Source organism: Schistosoma haematobium, chromosome 5 (assembly GCF_000699445.3).
Source record: "Schistosoma haematobium chromosome 5, whole genome shotgun sequence".
In the NCBI taxonomy this organism is placed as follows: Eukaryota; Metazoa; Platyhelminthes; class Trematoda; order Strigeidida; family Schistosomatidae; genus Schistosoma; species Schistosoma haematobium.
In genome coordinates, this window is record NC_067200.1 from 22,104,993 (window position 1) to 22,116,062 (window position 11,070).

The window sequence follows — 11,070 nt, forward strand, 5'->3', positions numbered from 1 at the left end:
GAGGTTAGTGTTAGCTGAACACACGAACTAAATGAGTGTATCATAAAAATTGAATATTGATTGGATGAGATAACATTGATTTGTTCATCTGAACTATTTTAGATATACCTTTTCTTCAAGTTTATATAAACCACTTTATTTGGCCATCGTATTACTTTACAAATACTTCGAGTGTCAGGATATCTATAAGCAACCTGAATCACTGAATTATCGAAAAGTAATTTTTCAGAATGGTTCTCATCAATATGTAAGTAATCAGTCAGATTCTTATACACATACTCAGTCTTTGTTTTATCATTATTCACAAAGAATTTGTCTAGATCAGCCTCATCCAGTTGTGAACGTTAGTCTCAATAAATATTTTGAACAACACGTGAGTTGACTACATTTTGTGAAAGAGGTAAAAAATATATGTTCGCATCATTCTAGAGAATGGAACCGAAATTCGCGTTTCAAATTTACAATAGTGACGCTGAAGTAATTGTTATATACTCTGACGGTAAGTAAATAATCATCGTTGATCTAAAATTGTTAATGAGTTTTCTTGATTCTATTTCATCCCATCAATAAAATTTGATTCAGTTTCTATGCCCACTCTGACTTGAAAACTGTTTTTGGATATCTATTTCTGTTTGAAGTGTTGATAGTTTGACGTCTTACAGTAAATCAAAGACAGTTTGTATAATTTATTTAAGTCATTGGATAATTTCTAAATCAATAATTTGTTCAATGTAAAATTATCAACAAAATTGTATGTTTTCATTAAGGTAATAAACATTATATTGCCATTTTTGAAGAGTACGACTGTGGAAAAATAGAAATTTTGATACCAGGCAGTTTTAATCATGAACTTGGGATTCTGAATCAGAGTGAGTTTTTATATTATTCAGTAAAATATATCTTACATTTATTTTTGTCACATTTATTCGACACAAATGATTCACTGTTGAGCTTCATTATTACACGAAAGTTGACCAGTACACAGAGACTGTTTGGTTTGTGTAATTTTCAAATCAATAGATGTGTCCTGAACACATATTGAATGCTGTTAAATGATTATGTTAAATAAAGAAGATAGTTTCCTCAAAATAAACAAAAATTGAATGCGTAGAAATTACATAGTTAATGATCCAAATGCCAACGTGAAAAGGACCGACTTTCCAGTCGTTCAACATTTCAATAAAGGAGATATCTTGCCAACACGATTCTATTACGCTGGCAAAATGGATCAAGCCAATCACATGTGCAACAATGAGCAATGTTGTGACAGAAGTCAGTTTGGATTATTGAAACCTATGGAATATCATATTATATTTGATGTCCTCCAATACTTTTCTAGCACTTACTTGATTCATGAAAGTTTAAAGTCCCTGAGATACTGTCTGTTGATTAGCAAATATTCAACTCTATCTTCGTAATCATATTCGTATGATTATCAACTTCGAATCCAGTCACGTCCCAAAATAGCTGAACAACAAACGACTATGAACTGTCTGTTAGTACAATATGGATTACTCGAAGTGTAACACTTGAAACATGACGTTAACACCCGTTCGATTTCGTCAGTTATCAGAATCTCAGAAATTGATCTTGTATGGGTATTGTAAGGCAAAATTTAACAGTCTCATACTCAGTCAAAAGCTTATGGGACAAAGTTTACGGAAGTGAAATGTTCTTTTCAGTTGATTGCGTTGAAAGGTTCATCACATCGTCCGACTGATATTATTTCTTGCAACGTAATTATAATAGATGATCGGTTATTTATTCACATAGGTTCATTTAAATCTTGGGACAATGATGATAATTTGTATAGAATGGCAAACCGTGGTAAAACGTACATTTAATGAACGAAGTAGATATTCGTTTTGTTGATATTTAAACATCTACTTCTACATTTCAGATGAATTAATCGCTGTCAAATGGTCTTCTAAAGTAGAATATAATGGTAAATGTGAGTCAACATCAAACGCTTTATTGTTCACATGTGAAACCTACACATTTATATATTTCACTCCTTGTGATTACTCATAGTGTGTGCGAATTGTGCATATATACCACTCCGACTATCAGATCTTAATGGTAAACTTGACGATTTATTCTTTTAATAATGATACAGTAGTAATACAGCTTTAAAAACCAAGCATTTGATATTCATTTCAAAAGGTGCATGATCGTTTCATTCACATGACAATAGCCCGCTTACTATTTATTTTTCAAATGTAAAGTATGGATAATCTTCTACTTGTAGAGGATACAGTCACAATTACTTGTCTGATACAATCGAATGGGAAGATATCTATCTATTATGAGAACGTAAGTTGCACAATTGAATGGAAATACAATTTTTTTTCAAGTTCTTCATATTATTCTACTAGTTCATAATTATGAGTACTGTCGAATAAATAAAGTTAGATTGAACACGGTAAAAATAGATCAACGTATTGTAATGTGCAAGTAGACAATTTGACACTAATAATAATCCCTTAAGAACACACTTTATCCAAGCACTTGATAAAAATAGTAATTTGAAGTTAGGTGCTCTTACAAAAAACAATAATATGTTCTTTTCGAATGTTAGCGGACAGTGTATGTTAGAGTTCTGTGGAAAATGAGTCATATTCTGTCATGTTTTACTTCGTCTTTTGAAGACCGGAACGTTCGCCGTTGAACATTATTATCTCAACATCCTTGCAGTTACTCAGTGTCACATTTCATTTCAACTGACGGAGATATTCACCCTACATTTCATAACATTTACAGAATTTTAAAACTAGAGTGATTCAAAATATTTATGCAGATTATGTGGAACCTACATTGACGTGACTATAATTTGCGAACGAAACAATCAGACTTAGTATAAGAGGTCTTAGATCTTGACGTAAAATTCATTCATTCCCTTGGCGATATAGAGTCTAGGCATTATAGCTGATGTCAGTTCGTGATGAAAACATTAAATCTGATTTCTTACCATCAACTGTAAATCATAAACCTTATTCTTCAAACTGCTTCATAACCCTCACCTAGCCATAGTAAGTAGGTCGATACTCTCAAAGTCACCTCGCCGTCCCTCAAAGGCCGTCCACACATTATAGTTTCACCCATACTGACAAAGGAAACTGAAAATGTCGACACGCTAATTTGAGTGTGATTGTCTGTCTGAAAGATTATCCATTTCTTCAAGGATTATTTGGCTACTATACTGATGGTGGTTTGTGGACATATCTTGACTCGAAATTCAAATGTTTGTTTCAGATTCCTCCGGAAATTGAGGAAAGTAGGTGGCTTACGAGAATCGGAAGACACTTTGAATGTGAACCAGGTAAGAAACATTTTGATGCACGGCATATTCCTTTTTAATACAGCATTCCTACAGTCTGCGTTAATCAGTTGTTTAGTGTAAAATCGGCTGAAGAAAATGTCATCGAAGTGTTGCTGATCATTATAAGAAATGAAGTTGGGATACTATTGGCAAACACACTGTCTAAATGCTGCTGAATATTGGACATTTAACGTCAAATAAATGTTCACAATTATTGAAGCAAAATTAATTTATCATACATGACTATGACTGACAGTGTCAAGTTATTCTGAAAGCGTTTGATATTTGTGATTAAGCCTTTCAAAAACAGGATCACTTTAATAAACTGAATTAAAATTCAAGTATGTATGCCTTCAGTTTAACAACTATCATACGTCGTAATGCCACGGAAATGATTTGAGTTACTAAAATAGGATTTTAATATTGTTGTTTCAACTTTCTGTGCTAAGTTCTATCGATAATGGATTTTACGATCCACATGAGCTTGTGCCCACTTAAGCAGATATTTCTAGTAAAATGACCAAACTGCATGAATGTATTTATTGCAAAGGTTTGGGATGATATTTGCAGACATCTGACGCCTATAATTATGAATGAACTCATCCAGATTAGGATATATTTATGATGACATTAAGCAGACGATATAAACACACATTTATTTACTGACTCATTATTAGTAAAACAGTCACTGTTGCACTCCGCAGTCATAACACCACACATTGCAAATCGAAGTGCGTTTAGTATGAAACAGAAATAAAACGGTGGTACATAGATCTGAGATTTCCTTTATGAAATGCTCAATTGTCATGCTTCACCTTAAGAATCATCTATTGCTGAGAGATGAAGCTGAGTGTCTAGACGAGCGCTGAGTGTAAATTATTTGGTATGAAACAGTGTTTTATGACTGAATAAGAGACAACGCACTAAACGTTTAGTCAAGTGGTATACGTTGATTAGTTGAGGCGTATTACTGAGTCTTTAAACAGTGAAGACAATTTTTATTTTTGTGATAATTGCATGAAATATCACGTTCATGTTCAGGACTGAAGTTGAACAGTTTTGCGTTGTAATTACTGGTTGACCATTAATCACTTTCACAACTCAGGTAGAATTAAACTGTAAGATTTGAAGATGTTGTATGTTTACCACCGTATCGTTAATGAGAAATATTTCTGTTTCTTAATTTGACCGCTCCTCATATAGTGCAAACAACTTGTTTAACTTGAAAAGTAATCTAAATTTTAAGTGTCTCTTTCATTTACATTTTTCGTGCAAGATGAGATAGATCATGAAATGCTTGTCCCTTCAAAATGGATCAAAAGTGGAACGTTAGTGGAGTATAAAGCTATCGGGAGTATGTTAACTTTTATTTATTGATCATTAACCATTTTCACATTTGAAAAAACCAATTTTGTTTCATCAAATTAAAACTTCCGTATGTAACTAAATTCAGCTTCAAAAAGATATCTAGGCATCCGTCTCAAGTGACGTTCCAATCACCAATAATAATTAAACGTCCATTCAGTGTCGAAAGAAGACGTTAAGCGTCAGCTAGTTGATTGTGTATTGACGAGGAAACGTCCGTTCTTTCTTTTGACATATGTGATATCATATTTTTCTAGGGGCATTAAAATCACGAACACAGCATTTAATTGCTATTACATTGAAAAGGATTGCTTACCTTCCGAAATATGGGCTTTGTCATGCACATTCGATAAACTAAGGGTGTAGACAAATAAATTCTGCAAATTACAATGTATCACAGTCAGTTTGAGAGTTCATTTCACGATGAGAATATGTGCATTGAGTATTTACAAACAATTTTCAGTTAACCACGTGTTGGACTATTAAAATAATATTTCGAGCACTGAGAGTCATTACATGATCTAATGATCACATTGCTTTCTATATTCGTTGAATAACATATTACTTTTATTATCACAAGTTAAAATCATGAGTCAGTTGAAGCTAGACCATAAAACAAAACCTGAAAAGACTGGACGGCCGTCTCGTTCTGGTATGGGACTCCTCAGCAGTGCGCATCCACGACCCCGCACCTCGCGGGATTCGAACCCAGGACCTACTGGTTTCGCGCGCGAACACTTAACCATGAGACCACTGAGCTGGCATCCAACGGTGTTAATGTCTCACTTCAACCAATCCGCGAAGTTGCACCACCGTACACCATTGTCTTCAGTGAGTTCCTATCTCACAACAGACCTGATTGAACTCAAGTGGTAACGACTTCTCCCTAGAACTCCAGGAGTGTCTCTTGAAGTCAGTCACTAGTGAGCAGGTGATTATTATTATTATCAGAATGGGTTTTGTGGAAATTCATTCCAATTCGCCGAAGACTAAATCCTACAAATGTTGTCGATAAGTTTGTGGCTTCTTTTGATGTAACATCCTTGTTCACCAAGATACCACATTTGAAACTATTTATATAGTCTTTCAGGAAAGTGATCTTCTGCATTCAAAAATCCACTACTTGTGTGCACAGCAGACGTCTAATTTCACTTGATCAACACCGTATATTGTCAAAGCGATAGCGCTAAAATGGAAAGACTTCCATGTCTAATTTGGCAGATATTTTTATGGGTTATCTTGAAAACACGGTGTTTAAACAGACAATTAGCGAAACGACGGAATACACAAGTTATGTTGATGGCACATTTATTGTCTGTAACAATAAACGGTATTACTTTGTTTCACCGATTTCAATTATTATTAAACTGTACAGCCGTCAAAAGTTGAATACAGTGTGTATTGATGAACCCAGTGTCCGCATCGTGTGTACATTTCTGAATGGAAATAGTTATTGAAAACCAGCAAATTCACGTGTCAAAATTCATCCATCATACTTGACATTCAAAGCAGTTTCATTCAATTCAAACATGCTTTCATGAAATGTGAGTGAGTATAAAAGCGTACTAAATATTGCATTAGGCAGCGTGGTGACAGTTTCCCAATGAAAGAAATAGTCACTTAACTCCAAAATCACCATCACATTATTGAATTAGTGTTACATGTTCGCAATTCACTTATCTTTTGTTTGATAACTTGAAGTGAAATAACTTTATTCCTTTCACAGCATATTGTCAGAAATACAATACAACTGAAACATGCCGAAATGCATCATCAAAGAATATAACATGCTTTTGGTGTGAAAAGGCTAATAGATGTATTGATAGTAACGATCAGGATACTCATGACTTAAAAGTTATTAATTGTCGTGTCGAGGTAACTACTTGTTGAACTTTTCAGGTCGTTTTCAATATCATCAACTTTTACATTGCGAGTAAATTCATCTACTCGAAAGGATATTTTATTGCTATCAATAAGAACTGACGTGTATTCTGCCCCCAGTGACTAAACTAAGGCTTTGTATACATTAACCATTTCTAATCAGGTATCAGTATAATGTTTTATTATCAGAGAAACGGTAAACAATGGATTAAAGCGTCGCTTGACATCAATGCTTGAAAACATAATAATTTTTCAGTCCATTCAATGTGTGATTGTTTCACAAATTCAACATGAATTCGTGTATCTGTGTGGATGATTACAAAATACCTATGAAACCTGTTTGAGTGAAGTAGCGTAACCTGGTGACGATTGTGTATCATGTTTTGACAGTTAGTGAGAGTTTGTGGACTCTCGATGTTGAGGTCGTGAACAAGGATTACTGATTCTCTATTGAGAACCCGGATAGATTGTTTCAATAAAGCTGTTAATTTTTAGTTTATTGATTTATATTTGAATGGTGATCAGTTGTGACATCCAGAATACAGATCTCACCGGACAAATGAGTCGTCAATTGATTGTTGAATCGTGTGTACTTATCACACTGATTATCAGGTCGGTACTACATATTCGAATGATTGTACAAATGCAAACTGTGTATAACTAGTTGTGGAATGCTCTTCTGTCATCACTGCTGACAATAGTGTATAATGAATAATTTGATGTTATTAAATGGATGCTACTGTCTTAATAATTCAGAAGAGCTCAGACGTTAACGAATTGAGCACATCAACACTCACCATTTCAAATGAAAGCTTCTTGATGAGCACCGAAGTTCAGTTAACAGAAAACCTCAATAGGACTACGGAAGGAACCGACAGATACTCGGTAAATATTTAATATTTAGTAACTAATGCTACTTTTTTTCGTAAGAAAAGGCTAATAGATGTATTGAAAGTAAAGGTCAGGACACTCATGACTTAAAAGTTATTAATTGTCGTGTTGAGGTAACTACTTGTTGAACTTATCAAATCGTTTTCAATATCACCAAATATCACATTGCGAGTAAATTCATCTACTCGAAAGAATATTTAATTCCTACCAATATGAATGAAACACATATTCTCCACAGTAACTTACTTAAAGGTTTGTAAACGTTTATGGTATCTTATCAGACACAAGGACAGTGTTTTCATTTCACATAAACAGTATACAATGGATTGAAGCGTCGCTTGACATCAACGCTTGAAAATATAACACTTCACCAGCTCGTTGAATCTGTGATTATTTCGGGTATACGTGAAAACAAATACCTATATAAATTTTTAAAAAAATTAGATTAAACCATTTTGGGTGAAGAAGCGCAGCCATCTGAAAATTGTTTATCACGTTTTGATAATTAGTGGGAGTTTGTAAACTGCCATTGTTGAAGTACAGAACATTAATTTGTGATTCCGTGTTGAGATATATGTCACCTCTTCAGATCGCTTCAAAGCCGGCAAATATATTTTTATTGATATATATTCGGATTGTGATTAGATATGACATTTAGAACACACATTCCGTCACACAAGTGAATCATCAGTTAGTTGCAGGATAGTGTGGACTTATCACACTGATTGTCAACTCGGTACTACATGTTCCAAATGATTGCAAGAAAGCAAATTGTGTAACTGTTTATTGAATTCTCTCTTATCATCGTTACTGATAGTAGAATATAATCATTCATGAGTAATTGAATAATATCCGATGTTTAGCAATGAATTCTACTATTTTTGTTTATTCAGAAGATTCTGGATGTTATCAATCCGAGCACAACACCTCCCAACCACATTGAAACTACACTTGAGATCACCGATGTTCAGGTAAGAGAAAACCTCAACGACACAGTAGAAGAAACTGAACGATACTCCGTAAGTATTTGATATTTACTAATGGATTCCACTGTTTTGTTTTTCTTCAGAATATAACTACCGATATTACCGAAAAGAATCAACAGAATGAGTTACTCTGGTACATATATATTGTCATACCATTGGCTGTTTTCTTCTTTGTTGTATGCATCGGTTATATTATTCGGAGACGGTTACACAGAAGAAAAAGAAGTAATGAATGATCCTGGAAGACGTCTTAAAACGTATTTAATTGTTCCGACTAAGTTCACTTTATTTCATATCTGAATTAGAAAAATTAACTTTTAATTGTTCATCTCAATAATTAGAACATTTTCTTTATGGAACTATTTACATTCTTGTGCTTGTTTACGTAATAACTGATTTTATCTTCTTAATGAAATCGCAAACATGATTTTATTATTTGAGTAATTGTCTGACTTGTTTTACAAGAGTTCCACAACACTTTATTTGTAAATTAGTAGTATTTGTATACGTGATTTTGTCATAACTGCGATCAACCATGAGTCCGTTGTGAATCTTCATTCTGATGCGGTCTCACCACTGAGAAATATAATTTGGAATTGACAACAGTCATTGTTATAAACTGAGCTGTCGGAATACCTTATCAATACACTATTAAGCACCTCCATTTCTTGTTACTTGATTGTCCACAGTTCAGTAAATACTGTTCAACAAACTAATGTTAACTCGATAATATCAAAACAGCTTTTATTACTGTCATGGGAGGAATACGGTCAATTATTTCATTCAAAGCTTAGTCTTTAGAAGGACCTTGAATGGAAGTGAATTTATCAGCTCAAAATCCCCATGCTTTGAATAAAAAATTGATAGCTGTGTTTGTTAGGTGCTATTGAAAATGATTATTCAGCGTTTAACACTGATTTCTAGTTCTTCTGAGCACACACACCCCACGGTTGTCACTGAAGATGTCTAAATCCAACTTCACTGTTCTGAAGTGCGCTGTGGAGCTGATTTGAAAGACGTTTGTCCTCAGATTTTTGAAGATAAAGTTTCATCAGTTATGTCAACGACTGGAACTGTTTAGTATATATTGAAACTCAGATAATCACTATTTGGTTTATGTTGAAGATTTTTGTGGTCCGCATAGAATACCGATTAGACAGAGAATAACTGTTGTCTTACGTTATCTGCTTGATAAAAAATATGTCGTGAATCTAAGCAGCTGTGGACACGTGCGTATTTGATTTCGAAAGCTTAAATAATTTTTCTGACGGTCACGACGTTAAACTTGATAAAAGAGACTAGCTGTAGTTTTTAGATCCACTAAAAGTACTTTGAAAGATAGTGTATGCCAAGCTTCTAAGGCACAAGCTAAATTCACAGGAGTAAACAAATAAGTGATGAGGAGCATCAGAACCGACAAACGGGCAATGACGGCGGAAAAGACTGCAAGAGAAGTAAACATGAGACAATTTTATAAAACAACAAAGGAACTCGCTGGAAATTACCATAAGCCAGAACGACCAGTGAAAAGCAAGGAAAGCAAAGTATTTATCAACATTGAAGAACTGTAAAACAGGTCAGTAGAACAATTGAAAGTACTTTTGAACCGATCGGGCCCACTGGATCGACCCAAAATCGAAGTAGCACCTACGCACCTCACAAACGATGCTGTCCCAGGAACAAATGACGAGATCAGCATGGCTATCAGACAAATCATGTGCAATAAAGCTGTAGGATCGGACAAAATTCCAGCAGAGACACTGAAAGCAGAGTTAGCAGCAAATGCAGAGATGCTCCACATTATCTCCAGTAAAATTTGCGATATATATCATGTACGAAGAGACAGAAAACAATGACTTATGATCAAAATCTCATCGAAAGGCGACCTCGGAAAGCGTGATAACTACTTCGGCATCACTCTTCTTTCAATACCATGAAAAGTCTTCAACAGATTGTTGTTAAATAAAATGAAGGACTCCGTAGACGCCCAACATCAAGTTCAACAGGCAGGATTCCGTAAGAAATGATTGTATACAGACCAAATCGCAACTCTACGGATCATTGTGGAACAATCAGTTGAATGGAATTCATCACCCTACATCAACTTCATTGACCACGAGAATGCATTTTATAGCGTGGACAGAACAAGACTATGGGAGCTTTTTCGATACTTTGGCGTGCGTAAGAGGATAGTCAATATCATACGGAGTTTCTGTGATAGATGAAACTGTAAAATGGTGCATGGAGGACAGTTGACAGACTCGTTCGAAGTAAAGACTGGTGTCAGTCGAGGTTGCTAACTCTCACCCTTTCTACTTCTCCTGGTGATCGACTGGATCATGAAGGCGTCAAAATCCGAGGGTTAGGGGAAACACAGGATAAATTTGGCAACTGTGATACAACTGGACATAAACATAGGAAACAGAAATATTCTCCGACACAACAGTGTGCACCAATCCAATCACAATTGACGAAGGAGACACAAAAGATGTAAACACCTTCGCATGCCTAGGCAGCATCATTGATGAACACGGTGGATAGGATGCGGAGTTGGAGGCCTGAATCGGTAAAGCAAGAGCAGCATATCTACAACAGAAAATCAACTGGAACTTAAAAGAAGTTGTCAAC

At 34.8% G+C, this 11,070-nt stretch overlaps 1 protein-coding gene across 1 annotated transcript; it reads left to right on the top strand.

Annotated features, from left to right (window-relative positions):
- Nucleotides 1-432: 432 nt before the first annotated feature.
- Nucleotides 433-9,104, top strand: MS3_00009384 (uncharacterized protein; the record flags this gene model as incomplete). The annotated part of the gene is made up of 4 exons (XM_035733926.2): nt 433-499; nt 6,411-6,559; nt 8,350-8,475; nt 8,526-9,104. The coding sequence occupies 4 exons, from the start codon at nt 433-435 to the stop codon at nt 8,676-8,678; spliced, it is 495 nt and encodes a 164-aa protein (XP_035590252.1). The 3' UTR covers nt 8,679-9,104.
- Nucleotides 9,105-11,070: the final 1,966 nt, after the last annotated feature.